The 24945-nt window shown below is 40.6% G+C and overlaps 1 protein-coding gene across 29 annotated transcripts in view; it reads left to right on the forward strand.

Annotated features, from left to right (window-relative positions):
• The window catches only part of LOC5576362 (heterogeneous nuclear ribonucleoprotein R), a 95418-nt gene that overhangs the window by 57353 nt on the left and 13120 nt on the right, over nt 1-24945 (forward strand). For 7 of the 29 annotated variants that reach the window (XM_021837594.1, XM_021837602.1, XM_021837595.1 and 4 more), the window contains 10 exons: nt 13-134; nt 4470-4663; nt 4728-4855; nt 4926-5167; nt 10431-10566; nt 15495-15628; nt 15691-15819; nt 15905-16045; nt 16116-16222; nt 16368-16507. In XM_021837594.1, the coding sequence (XP_021693286.1) occupies nt 15-134; nt 4470-4663; nt 4728-4855; nt 4926-5167; nt 10431-10566; nt 15495-15628; nt 15691-15819; nt 15905-16045; nt 16116-16222; nt 16368-16507 (1471 nt within the window). In that variant the 5' untranslated portion in view covers nt 13-14. Of the gene's footprint in view, nt 1-10; nt 135-4469; nt 4664-4727; nt 4856-4925; nt 5168-10430; nt 10567-12901; nt 13038-15494; nt 15629-15690; nt 15820-15904; nt 16052-16115; nt 16223-16367; nt 16508-23317; nt 24877-24945 lie in introns of those variants that run through there. The other 22 variants (XM_021837577.1, XM_021837578.1, XM_021837581.1 and 19 more) reach the window with 8 other exon arrangements.

The following is a 24945-nucleotide window of genomic DNA, read 5'->3' on the forward strand; positions in this document are numbered from 1 at the left end:
TTTTTGTTACAGAAATGGCCGAAGGTAATGGTGAACTGGTCGAGGAAATGGCAAACCAGAAAATGGAAGGAGCTGGCGATGGCGAACGGACAGAAGACTACACCAAACTGCTAGAATACGGGCTCGACAAAAAGGTAAGTGGGCGATGCATTCGCACGTATCGGATTAGCAGGATAGATGGAAACGAAATGATATCAATGTCAATGACATTGAAAGTCAAGCTTCGGTTACTCTCTCTCTCTCTTTGAACGATGACTAAGCGCTTTGCTTGATTTATCTTGGCATAAACACATTATCGTTCGGTATACCAAGGGAACTTCATGAACTAGAACATGTTTCCTAATTCAAGCAAGTCAAAACAAGAAAGCTTTCGTCGCTTTGTAGATCAGTGACGCTTCCTTGAAATCTTCACTGGAATATTGTATTTTTTGTGATATCGTTATATGTTTAAAATTACTGAAAAATATCTACCAAGTTTGTTTATTCAAGATTTCTTGAAATTATGAAATGCTAGAACCCCAACGCAATCCAAAAATGACGGTGCAAATCACATGACTCGCTTATGCTTCTATGATGTCACGATCATAAGTATTTCACAAAGGAAATGGGATCCCGCACGGGTAGAAATGACAATCCAAAATCATGATTATGCACCCGGATATCATGATTCCAGTGTGTTTTCATCTTATGAAAATACACCATGATTTGGACTCACGATATCATGAGTCAGATTGTCGTAACGCGACACAAGTTGCAGCTGAGTGCTCGTAATCATGCATCGAATGCGCATCCATTTCAGATCTATTTATATTTCGGTCAGTCAATCCGATAAAATGAAAACAAAAGAAGAAACAAATTTTGGAAAAGCAAGATTCAAACCAAGAACCTTCTGATTGAGAGCCACGTACTTTACCATAGTACCAATCTATCGTGATGAATAGTTGATGATGGATGCGAATGACTTGAAGCAAAGTGCACCGCTTTTTGTTGTTGCTATGGATATTACGTTTCATGATTATGACTCCAGTAGGTGAATTCTGGCGCACATTTTCTTCGAAGAGAAGAAATTTTCTTCCATAATCCACCAGGAAGAAAATTTTCTTTTCTTCGAAGAAAATTCGCGCTGAAATTCGCCTACAGGAACCATAATTTGTCGTCCTGATATCACGGCCTAACCAATTTATGAATTTCATGACTTGTAAATCATGGTGTGGGAATCAGGTTTTTATCCGTGCGATTCCGACCTTCGTAATCTTATCTGTAAATGTTACAAGAAGATGCAGCTGCAATTTTATTGAATTTTTACTGAATTTCTGTAGTTTTGATTGGTAAAAATTTCAGATCGGCACATTGCAGAAAAACTTGCTGAATAAGTTTTAGTGTGTACAGATGCGACACTGCAATTTTCAATATCGTCATCCAGATTGTGCTTCCTGTTTTCAAAGTCCTCGTCCAACTTTAACGGCCATAAAGTTAGTCCTTCGAAAAATAAAGAAACTCCTGCTCAATTCGAGCAATTTTCAAGTAGGGTGATTTACGGCTTCGGCACCCTTCGACTATTATCGGCAACCAAATTTTAAACGCCAAACACAAAAAAAGTTTTCTATCAAAACACACCAATAAAAACATTCAGACGAGTCTTTGTTCTGGCAGCTTCTCGCTGACGCCTCAAAATGCGGCTGATTTAGAGCTGCCGAACAGATTTGTCTGCAGTTCTTATGGGAAAGCTGCCGAAGAAAATGAGGCTGCCAACAATAGTCACACTGACAAGACATCTACGAAGCATTGTAAAAACGTTTCCAATCAGCTATCCTGTCGGTGTGGATCGATAGATAGTAATTTGTCTGCTGATGTCCGAGAAAATTACAAAAGAAGCGCGGCATCGACTTAGACTGCCGAGAATACGTAAATTCCCATAGCACAACTAGATTCATTCCGTATCTCGATATACATCGATATTTGAAGGGACCATCCAGCCGTGAATCGCAAGTCAGTCCCATCTGTAAAAAGTAGGCATTGAGAAAATGGGCTGTGAAGTTTCCAAACTTGTTTTCCATACTAATATTCAAAAAATCCCAGAGTATTGAAACATGATCAGATCTCAACGAAACTTTTACTATTTGCTTTTCACTTTGATATCTTTCTGAGAAAATTATAGAGATGATCCAAGCACGGTTCTTTTTGGTGTTACACGGGGCGGAAATCTGTAGTGGGACTGATATGCGATTACTTTTCAATATGGGACAATTTGACTTGCTGTTTTTTATAATATTTTTCCGAACAAATCATATTATCTTATGAGTGGAGCTCAAAGAGCATTGGAAAATATGTTGAAAACTTAACTCAACTCAATTTTGACAAAAATGCAAATGAGACTGACTTGCGATTCACGGCAGCACCGACTAATGGAAATATCGAGTCATAGAACAGAAATGCTGTGGAAAGCTTATTGAGGAGACCATTGTAGCAACCGTTAAGGTGATTATAGAATGAAGCCACAGCTCAAATTTTCAAGAGCACAAGACTCGAGAACCAAAGAGCGCTCAGCGTTGAAAATTTATCCCATTGGTCTCCACCAGCAAGCAAGCATTTTGATTAGTTTTCAACGCAAACTGTTGCCAGATTTTTCAGTCTTGTGCACTTGAAAATTCAAAGTTTGGCCTCGCTTTATAATCACCTTAAATTTTGTTTTCCATATGGCTCCATAAGTCTATATCAAGACATGGAACATCGACTCATGGAGGTTTTACTGTAACAAATTGAAACAACAGATTTGAAAAGTACTGTGCAGAAAAATATAACAAGAAACAAATGCCTACACTTTTTCCGTGAAATCAGTCAGAAGCTTTGCGGCAATTGTTGGGCAGACATTTTTTAACACTTTTGTCCACTGTCCCCTCATTTTCTAATACCTTCGGTAACAATGTTTGACCATTGTTGGCTAAAAACTTTTCAATAGGACAATATTCCAGCGAGTTCGCAGGTTTGACATCTTTCAGTGCTCAAATAGCTTGCTATCTCCGTGACTATCTATCACAGGATGCGCGTAGTGGTAGAATGTGAAATCCGGCAAAAATAACGTCTGGCCTTTGCAAAAACAGCTGATGTTTAAACAAAAATAACCCACTTCTTGACACACCCAAAGATGCCCTGTCAAATCAAGGATTTTACGGCAGATTTTTCCATGTTTTCCTAACCTTCTCAGTAATGTATACGGACTATACAAAGCTTCTCTCCTTCTTCTTTTCCTTCTTGGGCCAATGCGCCGCCTAAGCGACGGTTCTTGATATTTAGCTAGAAGGAGGAGATTGACTCCTTTGTCGGACCCCACCTAGCGATACTGGTGTAGAAACACCGAACTGCCTACTCGTCGTAGACAGTCCCAGCAGATTCTGCATAATTCTGCCACAGGTGGTATGCCTCTTTGTACACACCTATCTTCGTCCTCCTTAGCGATTAGCTACACGGACGATACTTTGCCTTCCTTAGCCGAGTGGCAAATACGATGGGTTTTGAGAATTTTTGGCTTGACCACCAGGAGGCAAACAACTCCTTTACGGTTAGCTCTTCTAAAATAGTGGCGGTTTTTTCCCTTTTGCACTACTCATCAGTACTAATTTTGTTCCCGAACCGCGGGTCGGTCGGCACTATTCGGCTAGGAACCACTAAACGGATACTCCCGACGATACTGGGAACAATCATCCAGCGTACGGACAACACGAACACCTTTCCGTCCGGAAAAAAAAACGCGTCCATCGCACTACGCGGTTCATAACATTCCTCTTCAAACGTCATCGTCCGACCAAAAACACAACACCACACATAAACCATTATCTCCTGCCACCATGCTCGATAGTTATGCAACTTGTTATCGCACCTGCTTATGTGATGCTGAATTGTCTGGATGCGAAGCTTATGTCAAAGTCGAGACAATGAAACGGCGGCTGTGACGACCCCGGGCGGCCTTAACAAATGTAAATAAGCGGCTAAACTGACCTCTTACACACTAAGTCATTATTGACGAATTTCAATGAAATGTTACACAACTTGTAAAATTTATATTTCTGATGTCGAAATTTCACTGAAAACTGTTTTATTTTTATCAATTGTGATGTGTATTACTCTAATTTGGCAAGGAATATTGATAATCTTTGTGAAGTCTCATTAGTTTTGCTGCATGTAGTGTAAGAAATCAAGAGGGTTTTTATACTTTGTTCTGAGCAATTTTATCTCACTGTGTAAATAAGTTCGCTGCTCCAAATAGAGCTGCGATCGCATTCTGGGTTTTACCAAAAAATACAATACAATATGAACGATAATATGACGTTAAACACACCACGCTAAAAACACTCAAATTTGGGTAAATTACACACGGAAAAACATAAATCAATGAATGATCGAATCATCAATGATAACCCTCATAGTTTTTCACTAATTACCGACTTGTGTCATCCTTCTTTCCCGAACAGGTCGCTGGCAAGCTAGATGACATCTACAAAACCGGCAAGCTCGCTCACACCGAACTGGACGAGCGGGCCCTGGACGCGCTGAAGGAGTTTCCCGTCGATGGTGCCTTGAACGTACTGAGCCAGTTCCTAGAATCCAACCTGGAGCATGTATCCAACAAATCGGCCTACCTGTGTGGGGTGATGAAAACCTACCGGTAAGTTTGCTACGGCTGGAGTTGTAGAATCTTTTCTCATTGTTTTCTTGCTATCTAACTACAGCCAGAAAAGCAGAGCCAGCCAACAGGGACTACCCACACCTGCAATAACAGTACAAGCGAAAGGTCCGGACGAGGACAAGATCAAAGCCATTCTGGAACGCACAGGATACACACTCGATGTGACCACAGGTAACTATCCAGGACACCATCCGGCCTTCTTCCGGTCTTCTAACACATCTTTGTTTCCCAACGACAACAGGACAACGAAAGTACGGCGGTCCGCCTCCGAACTGGGAAGGTGGCACCCCGGGCAACGGGTGCGAGGTGTTTTGCGGCAAAATACCCAAAGACATGTACGAAGATGAGCTGATACCGCTGTTCGAAAAGTGCGGCAAAATCTGGGACCTCCGCCTGATGATGGACCCGATGACCGGCACGAATCGAGGCTACGCGTTCGTCACCTTCACCTCACGGGATGCCGCCTCCAATGCAGTGCGGGAGGTAAGTCCACTCGTTTAGAGCGCCCCCATTGCGTGCGTTCTTGTAAGATGCTTGATGAATCCCTTTTCCCCTAGTCCTGAAAACCCAACTCCCGATGCTTCCCCACTGTTTCTTACTGTTCATTTGTATAGGTATAGTCTTGTCTAGCTCATTCCTTTAAGAAAAAGATCCTACCGATCCCAACTTTTTTCCTCTCTTAAACAAAAGGAAAAACAAACAAAAGAAACTTCACCCAAACAGATACTTTCATCTTTTCTTCTCATTACCACTCAACTGTTTCGGCCTATCCGCACCCTGTATTTAACAGATACTTCTTAAGAGTAATCGTTGAAACGACCGAATGTTTCACTAGCACAGTAAGGTGTAGTCGCCTTCTAATATTCAGGGGCAACTAACCATTTCTCAACAGTTAAACGTAGAAAGTTGAGTAACGCGGAGTAGAAAACGTATTCTTGGTTAATCCTACTTTGGAAATCTTTCGGTAGATTAGACTTGAACGGTGCAAGGGTAATTTTTAGGTAGCACATGGATGGTCTTTATAACAACTCAAGCTAACATATGACGCAGTTTTCCGAGTAGAGGTGATTGGTGTTTCGTGGTTATTCAGGCCATCAGTTGCCGATGGTTGGGATTCATCCTTTCGATGGATTCCCGAACTAGCATTAAGTAGGTCTCTATCTGACTTTGGAATTTGTTATTTTTTATTATTTCACTTAGATTTTGGTTGAGGGGTACTCATAACTTTATCCAACTATTTTAGAACACTAATGGTCACCACTAGTAAGCTCGCTTCTGGTAGGGATTGAGCGATCATCAAACTTATCTATCAGCTGTCAAACGACCCTAGCCAAACGTCAGATCAATCCTTCCCAGAAATCGAGCTAACTTTGGGCGGCCATTGGCGCTCCTAAAAAGCTGGATAAGATCAAACGATCGTAATTTAATCAATGTTAGTGCGGAATTCAATCGATTTCAGAATTAACAAACTAGAGAAGTCGAACCTTGCTTATTTCGATTTCTTACTTTTCTACAACAATTATGATGATTTAACATCTGATGTTTGGTAATGATAATCTACAGTTACAATCTAATTTCTCTCAATAAATCTACTTTCATGAGCTCTCCAAACTCAAGCATGTTCCTATCGTAGTTAGCGAATACTTCTATTCCTCAAGCAGATTGATTCATGCCATAAATGTCCCAAAACGCAGGACTCTGTACAGCCAGCTCCTGCACCAGATGGTTGTTGATAACAAACGGACTCAAAAACAAACAGCATTCAGTCAGCTCACCTGTGATTAACCCCGTTATTCCCCTGTCACTTCACGGCTCGTTTGCAACGACTAGCTACCTTACATCAACAACACCAACAACAACGGAGTAGTTTGTAGACAAAAGCAACAAATTGCATTGTTCACCTTTCATTTTTCCACAAACAGCATTCCCGAAATGCATATTCCCCTTTCACTCGTGTAAAGCCGGCGATCACCCGACCGACATCCGACCGTCCCGTCGTAATCATCATCAGATCGGATCGGCTCGGCTCGGAAGGTATAACCTTGGTGGCGCGCGACAGCCAAAACGCGTGCTCTTCACAACGAGGATGGCACACGCCACACCAAAAAGTCCCGTTCGTTTCCCGAGGGCACGTGACGCGCGACCTTTTCTTCCTCGGTCTGTCTCCTCTATCCCATCTTCGTCCGATACCTGGAATATTGCTACCGTGTCTTCGTCGTTGTGTTCGTAAAAAAAAAACAGCCTGCACATACAAACCCGGCGAGTCCGATGGCAGCCTTTTCTAGGAAGCTCATCAGCAACAATACGGTGCACTACGGCAGAACAGGATGTGCAACAGTGGGACCCGCCAATTTGCTACCGATTGCATTGGCGAGGACGGCGAAGGTTCGCGAAAAAAGGACTCGAATAACTGCACTTTGGCAGCACGTGGTGTTGCAGAATCGATGCAGCGTGTGCCTCGCTTTTTTTTTATTGCATCGATCAGTTACGCTTCGTCGGTTTTGTCCAGGGAGACCTAACGGTACCTGGACGCGGTTGAACGCTTCACCCCCTTTGACCTTTTCCTTGTGTCGTTCAACTTCTGCAAGTCACAAAACAATTGGTAAACTCTATCTACGCTAGCTGGTACGACTTGTGCAACTCAATTTGTGGTGTTTTGCAATGTGCAAACTTTTCCAATTACGACCTCTGCTATTAAGGTCGATGATCAATTCGTACGATAATCCTCGGGACTTGAGGAATCGCACAGGAAACTGCAACGTGGAGTAGATTGATGGCTTTACGTGTTAAACGGACATCTGTCTCCCCTTTCGTAGAGCCAAGCAGCAGGTTCAACTTTCTTTCTGCCCATACGGCAACTCGCGGAAAAGTCTTTCACCCTTTCTCCGCGTGAGCTCTCCACCCCAAAAAGGCGGGGGTGGGGGTCAAAATTAATGACCTGTGGCAAGTCAGCTGGCTTCCGCTACTTCAGCAGGGCAGCAAACAAACAAACCGAACGAGCAGGATGCAGCAAGGCTCCCGTCAAAAGGAGAAATTGATAGCAGCTGCCACTTTTGCTGTAAGCTCTGCCCGGAAAGGATTCGGAGGGGCGGGGGCTTTTGGGCCCAGGGGAAATAAATTACTACCTACTTTCCACACAGTTTCGCTTTGTTGCTAATTTCTGTTTTGCTTGCTGCTCTGAAGTGCAGTTTAGTCAGCACGGACGCGGTGTGGCATCGGAAGCAAGAACGGCAGCAGCGCAGAAGGTCGAATTTTAGAGGTTTATAATTGAGTTGGTGTTGGTTTGGAGCAAGGCCGATCGAAACCTTAATGGGTGATTCCCAGAATTACTAAATTACTACTATAGGAGGAAGAACACGTCTCAAAATTCGATTGATTTGGAGCCGCAGAACAGATTCGCCTGCAGTTCTTATGGAAAATCTGCCGAAAAGAATGAGGCTGCCGACAATAGACACACTGACAAGAGATGTTCGAAGCGTTGTAAAAACGTTTTCAAAAAGCTTTTATCAAGTCTGTCGGTGTGAATCGAAAGAAGATTGAGCAGCTTATAAATACAAACAGACAAACACGTAATTTGTCTGCTGATGTCCAAAAAAACTACAAAAGAAGCGCGGCATTGGCTTAGACTGCCGAGAATACGTATACAGTGAAACCTCCATGAGTCGATATTGAAGGGACCATCGACTCATGGAAATATCGAGTCATGGAACAGCAATCCTTTGGAAAGCTGTTTTTAGGGACCATCATAGTAACCATGAAATTTTGTTTCTAGTATGGTTCCATGAGTCGATATCGAGTCATGGAACATCGACTCATGGAGGTATCACTGTATTCCCCAAATATGAAAGCGTTAGTGGCTGCCAAAGGCAATTTCACTTTTTGGTAGGGATCGAACGATATGACGTTTGACATGCGTTATTACACCCCTACCAAAAAGTGAGATTGCTTGTCGCAGTCATTCCCGCTCGTTATAAGCTACAGTATGGCCCATAAAAAAATGCGAAAATTGTTTGAACGTAAATATAACATCTACAAGCGATATTTTCATTATTTTTGATAGTGAATGTAATTTCTCATTATTGTAGTATATTCTGACACAACTTCGCTATCCAGGACAATTTTTGTCATATTTTTCTTACTGTTCTAAATAATGTAATAAAGCAAATTAATTCAAAGGTTTTGTCCGCCCAAAGCTAGAAACAGCGTCTGATTGTCGTATACTCTGGTGATAAACTTTCCACCTTCAAAAATCACACTTTATTGTTGAAAATTTTAGTTTGTTTGGTATCAGAGGATGGAGGTGTTCTCAGAGAACGTGTTCTTCATGATCACAATAAAATATTTTGCCAGGGTCATAGTTTTGAGGGCATTTGGGTCTTATAGGTTTGATATGTCTTTATTTTTTGTTAAGGTTGAATGAAAAATAAATACGGAAGCCTATAATGGATTTTTGAGGATGAAATTTGTTCCTTCGGTTAGAGACAACTTATATCAATACTAACTCATAGGTTTTGAGCAGAACGGAGCCGCTTATCACACTTATATGAAGGTTCAATCAAAGCTCTCCAAAATGAGCCGTTTTTTCGAAAATATGTTTAAGTCTCCAATTACCCAGGTATGAACCAATTCTTTCATTTGATATGGGCGTATGCATGAGACAAGGCCTGTGAAGAATCTCACGCCATCGTTGATGTTTTAGAAGCTTTCATCACACAGATATTGAACTCGACGTCCGCATGATAAAATTTGAAGGTATGCTTCCAATTCCTCTCTGGTAGGGTGAAAGTAACAGATAAAAATCATGTCCAAAGCGAAAAACTGAGTCTAAATAGATTAAACAATACAAGTAATGAGTAATATTTATGTTTCATTCACATTTTCTATGTAAAAACTACCATGACACATGATATGACGATTTTCGCATTTTTTATGGGCCATACTGTAGATTAGAATTCATCAATCATACAAAACAAGCACATCAAATTGAGTTGCACACAAATCCACAGCGAGAAAGCTTCTGTATGTCGCTTACCGTACTACAATGTAAACGATACTTGTGTAGCCTGCATATTCTTTATGAAGGCTTTCCGCGATAGATCAGCATTTGTCATGATTATTTCTTGAGGATGGGCTCTTTCGTCTAGCGTCTATTGCTCTTTCCTCTAGCTGATGGGTACTTACGTAACAATTGGGACTGGAAAAGTATATTGCAACAGAAATTTTTTACCACAGTTGGCACCTGCTGCAAGAAGTTTCAGCTCATGACAGTTAGTCGAAACAATCACAAATCACAAGCTAAGACTTCTTCTGTAGACGTACCAGATTTTATTTTATTTACGAGCATGTTTTATTCCAATTATTTTGTTAGTTTCTTTTAAAATTCTTAGGTTTTCCAGTAGTTGACTATTAGTACCATTTTTTCCTTTTTCAGTTTGATAAATTATTTTCTACTAGAAAAATATTCTGTTTCTTTAGTTCCACCATCCTCATCTGTCAAAATTTACAAACAATTGATCAAAATTTCCCCTGCTCCTCCTTCCCAAAGCAAAACGATCTACCCATTTATCTCTCCCATATTGGCGTCCGACAAAAAAAAAACAAAAGCAACTAATCGAGTATCATTATTCTTCCCATTCATTATCCTTATACTTTTTACGTTCTTTCATTCATCCATTCGTTCATTTCTTATGTTTTTATTTTTTCATTTTTTTCTCTTCACCATTTTGTACCATTTTCTTCCCCACAGCTCGATAACTATGAAATAAAGTCCGGCAAATGTTTGAAAATTAACGTAAGCGTACCGAATCTGCGCCTCTTTGTAGGCAACATACCTAAATCAAAAGGCAAAGAGGAGATATTAGACGAGTTCGGTAAACTAACAGGTAAAAATCACGAACACCCAATTGGCTACCGTTCGAATTGTTTATTTTCCTTTCACTCTCACACACTGTCAGTCGTACCGAAGCTAAACCCGAAATTGTTTGATTTTTTTTAACTTACACGACGATAATGCGCGACTTTACTGGAACTTTTCGGTTTACGCTTATGTGTTACAACTACTTTGTCTCTCTAGTTCCTTTGATTTTAAGTTAAGTTATTTTACGGTTAAGTTTGTTGGATTTGTTTCCACCTGTCGCCACTTACTGAGCACCATGCGGTTTGTGTGAGCGTCTAGCTAAATAACAATGTGAGCGTAAGTAAACCTTGAGAACAATGAACCAATCGAAAGCTCTACTGATAGGCAACTCTAAGCTCAAGCAGGAATCGATCCTTCACCAATAGATAGACAATTAATCGCGAAGTCGGTTTGCGTCCCAGTCGTCGTCATTTCCTGCCATCGTCGTCTCACGTCACATCAAATCTTTTTGCGTGTATCCCCTTGACACCCCTTGCACGTGGTTTGAAACGTAACGTTACAGTAACGGCGGTTGAATGCAGTAAATTTCTCCCATTTCTCGTCTATTTGCGCACACTCACACCGTCAACCCATTTATGTACTCCATGCACGACTCGTAAGCTCATCGCATCCATTGTTTTTACACAGATGTCCCGACGTGAAAAGGTCTTTGATGGATGATTGACCATATCGTCGCGCCAACAGTAACACCTTCTAATGATCACCTTGTATTTACACAAAAATGTCATTTGACATACAAACTACTTAAGTCAAGCACCTTTACGCGTCGATTTTCGGTTACACTACATATGAACGCCACCAGTTTGGCAGTTAGGGATCGAACAGCGCTCTAATGGACTGGCTCGCGGTTCTCACGCATCGAGGACCACCAATTTCTCAGTTTCCCACCGAATTTATCTGTTTCTTCATCGCCATTCGCTCTCTCTCTCTCTTCCCTTCCCACTTTCAAGCGCAATTTATTGCCTTCAAGTACCCCCTATACACCAAGGGGAAACATCTGTAAACTGGTTCTCGAGGCAGATTTAGTTGCAACATTTTTTTTCTGTTCCTGCTCTCTTTCGTACAGCATTCGCCCTTTCGATTGCGAAAGGTGTGTTCTTTGTTGCAAAAATTGCATCCAACGGCAAGCTAAATACATTTTAATCAGTTGGTGGCCGCGCTCAACACCTGTCTTGCAAAAGTAAGATGCACCCCCCGTATTTTTTTAGAGAGGGAAGTGCGTGCACTTGCAGATTAAGTTTTGTTTTTCGCTTTTCCTGTAATTGCACATCTCCTGCGGTCGAGTACCAGATGCTGCCATCTTAAACTCTTTGTTACAACTTTGTGTTTAGTTTATATTTTTGACCATCATCAGTTTCGGTCAATGACCGATCGTTTGATGAATTAAACAGTTGTTTTCGTTCAGTGTATGATGAAAACTGATGCTTTCATCCGCAATGAAAGATCAGTCAAACAAATCTTCCTGTATGTTCTGCTGTCACATATTAAACAACAGATTTATAGTTTAAAGTAGGTTTATGATTTAGAATAGATTTATGTTCTAACCTCATTGGCTTCAAAATTCATATATCATCAAAAAATACCACGATACACTACTTGCTTACTAGAATGCAATCAAATGTCACCTCATAAAACTTACCACAGCCTACGGCGGAAAAAAAATCTAATTTTGCTACACCTAACCTCGATTTCCCTCGTTCCTGATGTCATATTCTTTGTTTGTTAATTTATCATCGTTACAACGTTCCGAACTTCATAGACTTGAATAGTGTCAGCCGTGTTCAGTATTCCGTCACCGAAAGTGCGCTAATAATGGTGCCAATAGATAGATACTGTTTCTAACCGCAACCACTTGCACAAAAATACGCCCGATAGCAATGTAAACAAACACTAAATTCATCACCAATAATCTCCAGTCATTATCTGTTCCAAAAGAAAATAAAATATTTCTCAAAATATTGAAAAAAAAAACAACGAAAAAAAGTGCAACACAAGAGTAAATACATGACAACTTCGCTTTCATCCATCCAAACGTCAAATCCAACTGTCATCCAAAGTGCGTCACAACCTCAAACAAATTAAGCAAGATCAGCGTCATCCTCATCGCTCCTCCATATTCCATCAATTTTTGAGTTCATTTTGACATTCCCCATCACATTTTTAGTTTCGCATAAAGCTCCAAAAATCATTAATCAAAATAATTATTCACCAAAAAAAAACAACAAAATAATGAGTATGCATTGAACCCAAAAATCTCTCTCTTCCCTTGTTTGTTGAACTCTCTCTCGTTCCAATTCCAGCTGAATGATTATGAAATTCGGAAAGGCAAAAAGATTGGTGTAACGATATCATTTAACAATCACCGGCTCTTTGTCGGAAATATTCCTAAGAATAGAGATCGCGATGAGTTGTTAGAGGAATTTGCTAAATACGCACGTAAGTCCAATACAAAATCCTGCAAATCAACAACCTACTACCACCAACACATTGTTAGAAGTTTGAAAAAAAGAAAAAAAACATCAAAATTTGAGCATTGTAACCTTTGTTTATTGTTGTTTTCTTATTGTCTCGATTGAGTAGGAAGTTTGTCTAAATTTATCAACACGCATCTAAATTTGACGACGACCACGCCCACCACCCATCTGAAAATTTTCAGGAACGATAAAAAAAAAAGTACAAAACCTACGTAGTTGCACGACGATGATTGGCAGTTTGAAAAAAAAAACGAACGAAAATTTACAGTGTAGTAGAATAGTTTGATTCGGAACCGAAAGCTCAACCACAGCGAAAAGTACAATAGAAAAACCGACGACCTTCGTGGACAAGTGTGATTTGGTATTGTCTCGTACTTTAGCGATTGGAATTTGACGCATTTTATTGGCTTATCTGTCACAGAACACACTTTTGTTTATTATTATTATTGTTTTGTTTCGTACATCGTAAGAGCATCAAGTGCGATTGGTTTTTCCAAATGAATTTTCTGTTTTGATTCGCATCCGAATTATTGTTTCGATTGGTTTGCTGAGAATTGGTTTGTTTTTTGTTCTCAAAATTTACATCTCAAAATTGTTTTGTAATGTCGATTCAAAGGTGTTTCCAGAAATATGTCATAACAACGAATAACATTACTTTTGGAGACATCTTCGTTGAGACAATAGCGGGAATCTAACAACATCTCAAAACAAAGGCTCGTCGATTGAAAATTGCAAAATTGAAACCAACGGTTCTGTAGCTCAACAATTTCCCCAAAAGAAGAGAGATTTGTATTAAACGTTGGAAACTTACTGAAAAATCCAAAATCATTGCCAAATTTGCACTTTTGTTCCCTCCCTTCATTCGAATTTTAAAAACCAATTCAAATTTATAATAAAACCAGAAGAAGAAAAACCCGAGTAAAATTCATCATGGATTGGTCAAATTCGGCTTTCCCTTTACAGCAACAAAAATCAACCCATTGGTCTGGCCTAGAATCAGTGCGCCCCAACTTTCCGACCATTCGACAAACTGTCAAAATTCCAAACTTCCATTCACATACACACCTGATTGGATTGGACTATTTTTGCCGGCATACTTAAATCCGAATTGTCAAGCTACAGTACGACAAAACTGGATATCGGAATAGTAACGATTACGTCAGCGCCTTCTACACACACCGTCTTCGTTTACTCATCTGATTGGACCAATAGGGCCCACCCGCGAAAGGTCGTAAATCACAGCTGATTTTGGAACTCCTTGACAGCTACTCAGTGGACATGACAAATCGATCGCTGATTTTGACCAAAATGTCAAATCGAATGGCCTTCCCAACGATTTCCCATTGGACGGTGTACAATGTAAAATGCATCCATTTCAAAATGATTAGGCCTCTCTTTCAATCGGATTTACATACACCAACCACTACCACCAACCCCAGAATCTCTATTTGCTCTTTCCTATCTTTTTACTTTCTCTATCTATAAATGTTTGTGTACCGCTGTGTATAAAAATCAGAACTTGAATACATTACCAGTAAGAAACTTGTGTGTGCGCGCACCGCGAATATCGCAGGATTCTATTTTCGGCCTATCTGGAACCAATTGGGAACGATAACGATTTGGCGTGATTGGCCTTACCGAGTACAAGAGTGGAAGTTGATCTCTCGAATATGTAATGACTGGAGAATGTCCTTTAGCGTAATCCTTCGGAGTGGTGGATCCCAGGGCCCATGTAAACCAATGATTATGTGTATATAAACAGCACCATTTGAAGTTGGAACACACTTACCAGTGTCCGAACATCGACCGATTTTAAATTAATTATGTTTGTAAACAACGGCCCCAGAAGTGTAAATAATCAACCCTCTGCAATCCTCTCTGATCCCCCAACTCCTCCATTGTGTTACAACTTGTGCTTTGCAACAGGAATGATGAAACCCCTTTGAAATTGAGTGCTTAGATCTTAATTGTTAAACACGTGATAACTGTCATACGGCAGTGTTGCCGGAAACTCGGCTAAAATCTTGCACAACAATCAGAAGAACAGGAACAAAAGCAGTTTGGCACTGAAATTGGATTTGATACAGTATTTTTTTCGGACCTCAGAATCGAAACTAACACCGGTTACTAAATTTCGATGAATTGAGCTTTTGTTCGATTCCTTGCGTTCTAGTTATAAACAGGACCCGGCTAAATTATGTTGACAAACATAAAGCAATCGGCATCCAGTGAGTTGAATTGGTTCTGATTGACCAATCGTATGATAAAATTAAGTTAGTGTGAAACAGTTATCTAGCTTTGTAAGGATTTAGAAGTTTAGCGAACTTTGAAAAGTACTAACATGATGTCTTTTCTTACTTTTGCCCTTACTTGCGTTGCTTCTCCGCTTTGTCGCACCACGCACACACAATCCGAACAGCCGGCCTAATGGAAGTGATAATCTACAGCTCCCCGGACGACAAGAAGAAGAACCGAGGATTCTGCTTCCTCGAGTACGAATCACACAAAGCGGCTTCGCTAGCGAAGCGGCGACTCGGAACCGGAAGGATAAAGGTGAGTCCAAGTGTTGCCAAATCGGTTGTTCAATTTTGACGTTTCGCTGTCCCTTCTTTCAGGTGTGGGGTTGTGATATAATAGTGGACTGGGCGGACCCCCAGGAAGAACCAGATGAACAGACGATGAGCAAGGTTAAAGTATTATACGTGCGCAATCTGACACAGGACACCAGCGAAGAAAAGTTGAAGGTAAGTGTTGCCGGATGTGCCGAATTGTGATCAGAAGTTTTAATGCTTGTTTGTTTGTTTTTTTCCTATCGATTCTCTACAACAGGAAAGTTTCGAACAGTTTGGCAAAGTTGAACGAGTGAAGAAAATCAAAGACTACGCGTTTATTCATTTCGAGGATCGTGACCACGCGGTCAACGCGATGAAGGAGCTAGACGGCAAGGATCTGGGAGGCTCTAACTTGGAGGTTTGTGTTAGTTTTTTCAACACGTTTCGCGAGGGTGAGATGACTACAATGGAAATACATTTGCTTACAGGTGTCCCTAGCGAAACCTCCGTCCGACAAGAAGAAGAAAGAGGAAATCCTTCGAGCCCGGGAAAGGCGCATGAACCAGTTTTTGACGTCCAGGATGGGAATTGTTGGGTAATGATAAAAAAAAACATAAAAAGATTTTCCCCCTTTTTTGGCGAATAATCAATCTAAATTTATATAACTGTTATACACGTTTTCCATTGCCCTCTGCTCGGCGAAGTTATAGAACAGTAGCTAAAACCATGCTAATATTTAGTGAATTCGTTCCTCCCTACAGCATGTCGCCCCAGCATGCCGGTATGATGCCAAGTGCAATGCCGCCGATGCGAATTCCAAGCGGCGCCAGTGGTCCCCGAGGAGCTCCAATGCGTGGTCCGATGAGCCGTGGCGACTACGGTAAGTGAACACGTTTTATTCTTTCTATCTTACCTACGTTCTTCCCGGTTTGCAATATATGAACGTTGTCTGCCTCAGTTTCACGATTATCCCGTGAAAGGCAGAGTGTCCGATATGTAGATGAATTGTGATACAATTAGAGAAAAATACGGAACAGAATTGTTATTCCACCAACTGAACCAGATTATCTATGTGTAGTCCTATACATGTAAATTGCAAGTGGCCCAAGTGGCATCTCGACAATCGAATTCTTAAGTACAGTCAGACTAGAGTGTATAGCGAATCAGAAATCAGACAAAACGTATCTTCTCTCTACACCGGAAATTGGAAAGTTACAAATTCTTTTCGTTCGTGTTTTATCATTTAACTTGGTTAGGAAAATTTCCGTTTTCTGTTACGAATTAGTTTTTATTTCCATTTTACTGTTCTAAGTTCTTCCTTCAGTGCATGTAGGATTTGATTTCGTCGGTAATTTTATCGCACTCTGATAAAAATATATGATATTACTAGGTATTCTATCCAAAACCGTTTTGAGATTCCGTCGCGAGAGTCAACGTCAGAATAGAAAAATGATTGACTCAAATAAAAATCAAAAGAATCAAAGGAAAGACACTGCATGATTTTTCAATTGACTTTTTTCTGTTCATATTCTGTAAAAATGTTGTTGTTTATTATCTTGAAAATGAATCAAAAAAATCAACAGAGAAAAAACAAAACCCACTCCAATCGAAAAGAAAACATTTCAAAATTTTCCACACATAATACCTTGTCCCCACCGTATCATATGGCAAAACTATGCCTCACTCCTTACCACCCACGTCACTGAACAACAGGATTTTTGACCTATATTGAAAAGAGCGAAGAGCTCGGCAAAAAAATAGAATCAATTAAAAATCAAAAACCGCGGTAAAAAAAAAAGGTTTCTGATTTTACCCCTGTTCCGTTGAACTGTAGGCAAAACTCCAGAGCGCATCCCCTCGTAATAATAATACAACTCTAGAATAATAGCAGCAGCTAGAAACCGAGCGTACGCAAAACAGATCGATAGTAATTACTGTAACTTTCATTTAGTTTGTTTCGGCTTTGTTTTATGTAGACTACCTCATATATGTTTTTTTAATGGATAACCCTCTCATCTAACCACACATTCCATCTTTGACCCCCACCCCCGTTAACCACAACAAGTCATTCCCAATTGTTACGCGTTCAGTGTAATTTCTCTCCATCCAGTAGCAATAGTGCAACTTTCCGTAGAAACTTCCGTAGCTTAACATCCATTCTCTAGCTAGTGGTGCAGGTATATGGGATCGTAGCATGCAATTCCGGCTCCGGTAAAAGTAGTTTAGCAAAGTTTTCCTACACAGCCAAAGTTTCCTGTCCGCCAATCTCCCAACAAGGAAGGGGGTTTCCTTTGTTTTGAACGAGTGGACTATTTTCGTGCCATTTAATTTCCATAAGGCCATTATTCAACCGAAAAAAGGAAACGGATGGGAACCTTCGGACAACTTCGAGGTTCGTCGCTTACACGGGAAGTCGTTTTTGGCTAGCGGTTAGAGCAAAGCAAAATGTTACTCTCGGTCGAGATACAAGATGCGCAAATGGGGTAATTGATTTGTATGTTCGGTGAAAAGTCATGGTAAATAGACTAGATTGAAGTAATTAGTTGTTCACGTTTTCGATTATTCAAAACGACGATGGCCACGTAAATAACATTGAAGGGATACGGTTCATCTGCAGTAGACACAATATGTTTAGCATTTTCAGTAAGGGATGGTACACAAATTATGTCACGCTAAATTTCAACTTTTTTGAAACACCTACCCCCCACCCACCCCTCCCCTCTTTGTCACGTTTTTTGTTTGAGTCCTCCGAAATTTTTGTAAGGCTTGTCACGCTTGGCTTGACCCCCTTCCCCCCTCGGAGCGTGACGTAATTTGTGCATGACCCCTAATTTCTAGCTAAATGCCCTAGATGTTGAAACATTTTATATTTTGTCGAGTCAGATCATAATCAGCTATGGATAAAAACTGACCTATATGAGATTTTCCTGAAAAATGTGTCCAAGTCCAAGCTTAGCGAAGTCAAAACCCCTTACTTCTACTTGGACACTGTTCAGCTTCGGTCAATTTGGCTGGATTCTCAACGCTGCGCCACATTCTGAGACTCATAGTTGAAGATACCTTCACCAGAGGACGTCTCTTGCAGTTTCCGTATTTTTACGAAGAATTACTAGGGGAATTTACGTATTCTCGGCAGGGTAAGCCGATGCCGCGCTTCTTTTGTAATTTTCTCGGATATCAGCAGACAAATTACGTTTTTATTTGTTTACATTTATGTGCTGCTCAATCCTCTATCGATTCACACCGACAGACTTGATAAAAGCTTTTAAGAAACGTTTTTACAACGCTTTGAACATCACTTGTCAGTGTGACTACTGTCGGCAGCCTCATTCTCTTCGGCAGCTTTCCCATAAGAACTGCAGACGAATCTGTACGGCAGCATTTTGAGGTGTCTCCATTTGAATTGATGACATCTCTGGCGGTATTGTTTGTTCAGTCTCGCAAATCGCGTTAGCGGCAAGCTGACAGAACAAGGAATCATCTGAATGTTTTCATTGCTGTGGTTTGATAGGAAAACATTGAGTATTTGGCGTTTGAAATTCGGATGCCGATAGTAGACGAAGCCGTAAATTACTCTATTGGGCCAGCATTCAAGCAAGTGGCATTCGAGCTAATGTTACTTTCGGCTACTGGCATTCGTGAAAGTAACTTTCGGGGTAATGATGTAGAATTATCACAGATTTTCCTGAAAGACACTTGCATGAATGTCGCAAGCCTGATAGCAACATTGGCCCGGATACCACTTGGCAGAATGATGAACATAGTTTATTCTTCGCGAGAATGATATTATATTTAATCAGTGTTTTTTTTTCCTTTCAAATATCGGCCAAAATTATCACCTTGTAGTATAGAGGTCTACAAGCAAAGTGCCACGAATACCAACGCACGATCAATCTTACACAAGTCGTTTTCTAAGAATGAAAACGTATCGAAGTTTGTTTGACGTCACTTGAGCTTGTCAGTCCGACAAGAAAGTGAATGCTCGGCAGCAATTCTGTTTATGTTTACATTCTTACAACAAACAAAAGTAATGTTTTGACAGTTCTCACAGCAAACCAAGAAGATTGGATTGGTCTATAAGGCTCTCTCACCCTTCTCTTTCCAGCAACAAGATCATATGGGATTTTTTGTTTGTAGTTTTCATACGGAAACGGTTTCCGTATGAAAACAATCCATATGCGTGCGTGTGCATGAAAGAGAAAGGTGATTAAACGTCAGATTGGCTTATACCTTTGGTGCTACGACTAACAGAGGGTCAGATGAAATTGTTGCTCTTTCGAAAGAGATATTGTTCTCTCGCTGCAACGACAGTTGCATTCGAGCTGCTCATATTCGATCTAAGGATATTCGAGCACGTACAATTCGGACTAGTGTCGTTCGGCCTAGTGTCATTCAAGCTAGTGTTATAAATCAATTATCCCTAAATTTCAGTTGAAAAGCATTTTAATTACTGTTCGCATTATTTGGTGCCATTATTTTACGTCGTTACCACAAGGTATGACAATAACCTCTTGGTACTGCGTTTCGTAACAATTTCAACTTATTCAACTTTATCGGTCGCTGAAAACAGTCCTTGCCTTATGGCTGACGCGCTGGTCATAAGTACTGTGCAAAAGGGTAGGACGAGAAACGGTCAAGGAATGATTCCGCTATCAAAAGTACTTGAGCTGTTAGTTGCTGAGAAGTACAGCAGATTTCATAACGTCGGTAACGCCTGCCATGCAAATCAAATGGAACTGTCACTTTTCCGCACGGAAAATGTGTTGCTCAATTATTCAGCCACTAAAAGAGACATTTTGCTCACTCTGAATCAGCTGTCTAAATATTTTACTTGAGTGCTTTACTTTTCAAGTCCATACTTCGCTTTATTGAATACCAATGGATCATAAGCCATTTTATGATACGTTTTTTGTTTGTTTACCAGCTTTGAAACTTACTGGCGGGCCCATTTATTTACGTTTCTTCTAGCGCCACATTTAGGAGGAGCTCATTCATTAATGGCGTTCAACGAGATTTTCAATCTTTCCCAGTAAAATTAAAATCAGCAGGCAGGGGATGGTACACAAATTATGTCACGCTAAATTTCAACTTTTTCGACACCCTCCCCCCCCTTTGTCACACTTTTTGTATGAGCCCGCCGAAAATTTTGTAAGGCTTGTCACGCTTGGCTTGACCACCTCCCCCCCCCCCTTGGAGCGTGACGTAATTTGTGCATGACCCCCAGGGAAGAATTTATTTTATTTACTGGCAACATCAGACATGTAACCGCGTAGAAAAATAGCCAGAAAAAGGCGAAAATTTCACAACCAACAAAAACATTACCAGCGCAATTCACATATCATGCTTGTTTATAAAACAATAACAATGAGCAGCCCGCCAGAAAAAGTCAACCGACTGTCTCGTAAAATGGCTTATTGAAGGTAGTTTTTGCAAGTGCTCACCGCAACAAAACAAAGGCGCCACTGTATATGGGATTTAACGTTGTGATAGCATTGCTGTTCTGTCAAACACACAAGGCTACGGTGGCGCTAGCTATGCTTTCCATGGAGGCCGTTTTGGTTATGTTAATGATCCAAAACGCTTTTCTCTGTTACACATGATAGGGAGCCGGATCCTATTCTTGGCACTTTTGATCCACTTGGGCAGTGGGGTTTTTTGAATGCTACAAAGCGTTTTTTCATTAATAGGGTCCTAAAATAGTTGAATAACTCGATAGACCGCTACTACTTTGGAAATTTTTTCCGCTCAAATAATGGCTACATCATATTTAAACTTCAATTTAAAAAATGGGTCCATATTTTAACCCTGACACTTTGGACCATGTTTGACGTTTGAGCCGAAAAAACGCCACGGGGGTTTCTCTATTACCTTTTTTTAACACTGGTGTTGTTCCTATCTGACATTTCGGATGGATGCTACACGGAAAACAAAATGCACCCAAAATTTTAAGTTAAAACCAAGGGTTTATTCACAAATTTTACAACGCCAAAAATGACCATTTTTGACACTCACCCACCCCCTTGTAACGCATTTTGTATGAATATTTTTGAAATTTTATATGAGCTGTAACATCTTAAGCACACCCACCCTCCCCCTTCAGAGTTATGAAATTTGTGAATGGGCTCCAAGGGGTGTGACAAAATCCCAAGAACCGGAGAAAAATGTTTTTTTTTTGACTTGAACCAACTAAAACCATTTAAAAAATGAGTAACCTTGTGTTTTTGGCCTAAACTTGAGCGTTTGGTACTAAAATTGGGACAGGGCTTTACTGCCCATAATTGCATATTTGTAACATTCGACAAAAGTAGGCATTGAGTAAATGGAAAATCAAGTGTGCATTTTATCGCAGTATAGGAGGAAACTAAAATTAAAAAAAAAAACCGGGAACTCAAAAGTGCTTATTTGAGGCTGATATTTTGTACAACTCATATCGCATCCTAGGTGAATAGTCAGAAAATAATTCTGATAGAAATTTCATTGCTTTTACATTACGAGGCACATTTATAATCTCAATGTGACTGTTATGCGGTTATAATTACCAATGTTACAAAACAACTTGTTATTTTTTTCGAATTTTCTAGAACAATATCACAGATTTAATTAAGTTGAACGAAAGTATTTATCATTTAATGACGCTTCATGGTATTAATTCCAATTTGTCAAAAATGTCGAATGTGACTGTTATGCAGTTATGGGCAGTTTAGGACCCAATTGCAATGTTGGATGTTGTTTCGGTTGCCACTTTACAAAGTTTGCTCAAATCAAATTTGTCATTCACTTAATGACAGTAAGGTACCTTCCACACAGCAATAGTATTTAAAAGTAAAAAAGCCTCATAACTTTCCCTTCCGGACATACAAATCAATGCTAAAACATTAACAATTCTCCCGCACGCGGTAAGTATCGTGTCCTTCCATTCTCGGCAGGTCAAACCCTGTAACCGACTGCAACATTTACCGTTAAACTATTTGTGCTATCATCCTATATGTTTTGTGGCATATTTTGTTGTTCTCGTAGAACATTACTACCCCTAGTAGTTTACATTTTTTCGTTTGTCATCCGTTCAGAGCAGTACTCTTCTGTTAATTTATTTATAATTTTCTGGTAAAGTTCACCACCGAATTGGCCACAAACCGAGCGAAACCCCCCGTCCGTACGCCCCCCGTACCCCCTTTCGGTGACCATGTGGGAGAAGAGAAATCCAAATTTCCAATTCACACTTTTGACATGATGTCTAGTCTAGTCTAGTGCTTACCAATAGTACTGCACAAATGCAACCAAGTTGAAGTCACCCCCAGTAAAACATCGTGAAAGTAGTTCGAAATTCAAAATTCACCAAAAACAAACCTTTTGAAACCAAAAAAACCCAAAATTTACATTTCTAGGACCCAGTTTAGGCAACCGTCGAGACAAAACCCGTACCGCACTTCATGATGTTTTGATTGAGCGCATTTGTTGGTTCTATCTTCTCTTCTTTTCCTCGCTGGCACACACTCAAAATCGCGCGCAACCACAAAATGGCGGCATCGACGCGACTCACAAACCCCGACCGCTGCGCCATCTGTTCGCAACTCATAAAACACGGTATAAACTCGAAAACCTAACCGGCACACTCATTTCGAATCGGATCGGGGTTTTCTGCTTGGGTTGCTCTGACCGTGTAAAACCAATCCGGCAACTGGTACCGTAGATTTTGATTACGACTATTACGGGTACGCGGATTATCCGCATCGCGGCGGCGGAAGCGGTGGCTTCGCCGATCCGCCATTCTACGATGACTACTACCGAGGCGACGATTATTACTTTGACTATCCGCCTAGTGCGGCGACGGCAGCCGCGGCTGCGGCAGCTGCTGCCGCCGCTGCAGCGGCTGCCGTCGCGGGTTCCTCGTCAAGCCATCACGGCCACCACCATCATCACGGTCAGGGTAGCAATACGGGTCCCGGAGGAGGCGGTCCCAGTGGTAGCGGCGTAGGTGCCGGCAGTAGTAGTGGACCGTCTCACCACCATCATCATCATCATCACTCGTACTCTCACCACCACCATCATCATCCACATCACCATTCAGTGGCGGCGGCAGCAGCTGCTGCTGCGGCGGCGGCCGCTAGGAACAACGTGGTCGGTTCGAAACTACGGAAACTTGTTTGAGAGCAAAAGGTTACTTGGTTTGTTCGTATTTTATTTTCGAATTTAGTCTAGGTTTCAGTATCATTCTGCTTTAGTTAATCAGTTACTAGGACCGTTCTAGGGAATAAAGGTATTTTAAAAGGTGGCCACCGTAGCTTATGTTTAACGCTTTTTATTTGCTTATTTATGCTTTTTAGTTATCGCTTATTTTAGTTATTCACAACACGCTTTATTCCATCGCTTTAATTATTTCAGCATCAATTCGTACTAACAGTTCTTGTTCAACGTTCTAACACCTCTCCCGTTCTGAATGTTTCGGCTTTTGTTCATCACATCTTTTTCTGACTCATTGTTTCGGAACTGTTTTATATTCTGTTTTGGCCATGATTGCAGTGTTTATCTACCAACAACGAAACCCATTAGGAGAACAGTCTTATCTTTTCATTTGCTAATTATATATCAAATCGGATTAACGACTCAACCTAACACATCGTTCATACGTAACGCAACTTTCACTCTTTTTCATGCAACTAACTGTTTCAAAACTGACACCCTCTAATTTCTAGAAAGTGAAACTTAATAAAACGAAAAAATAACGAAACGGAGTTCTTAGGGGTATTTGCACCGAGCTGCTCAATACTTTTCAGTAATTCTTCTCAATTTTCATACAAGAAACGAAAATAAACATGTACCCTTACTAAGAAGTCTATCGATAGAGAAACAAGTTGTTAGGCGATTTAATGTATAATTACGTTCCGGTTAGCCCTTAGAAGAAAAGAAGAACTTTCACTTTAAGTTTTAGGATTTTTTATGATTTATATCCATTGATGAATGGAATTAACAATTTCTAACGCGTTATTCGCTTTTCTTTTTTCTTATGTTTTCTCTTTTATTTTCATTTCTATTGTACCGATGATGCGCGTTCTCAAATCGATCACGCAATTCAATCACACACAAACACTTACCACCCATCAATCGTTATCAAACTGAATTTGCCGAACGCCCGTTCGTATGAAAACACGAACCATAAAAAAACGAAACGATTCGGGTATTGTCGGTCATTGTCGCGTTACCCGAATGAACGCGTTGCCAAACTCAATGACACCGACGACGACGACAACAACGATATCAACAATGGAAACTATGAACTCACGCGCACAAACACGCACATACATACACACTCAAATCGAA

This window comes from Aedes aegypti, chromosome 1 (genome assembly GCF_002204515.2).
Source record: "Aedes aegypti strain LVP_AGWG chromosome 1, AaegL5.0 Primary Assembly, whole genome shotgun sequence".
In the NCBI taxonomy this organism is placed as follows: Eukaryota; Metazoa; Arthropoda; class Insecta; order Diptera; family Culicidae; genus Aedes; species Aedes aegypti.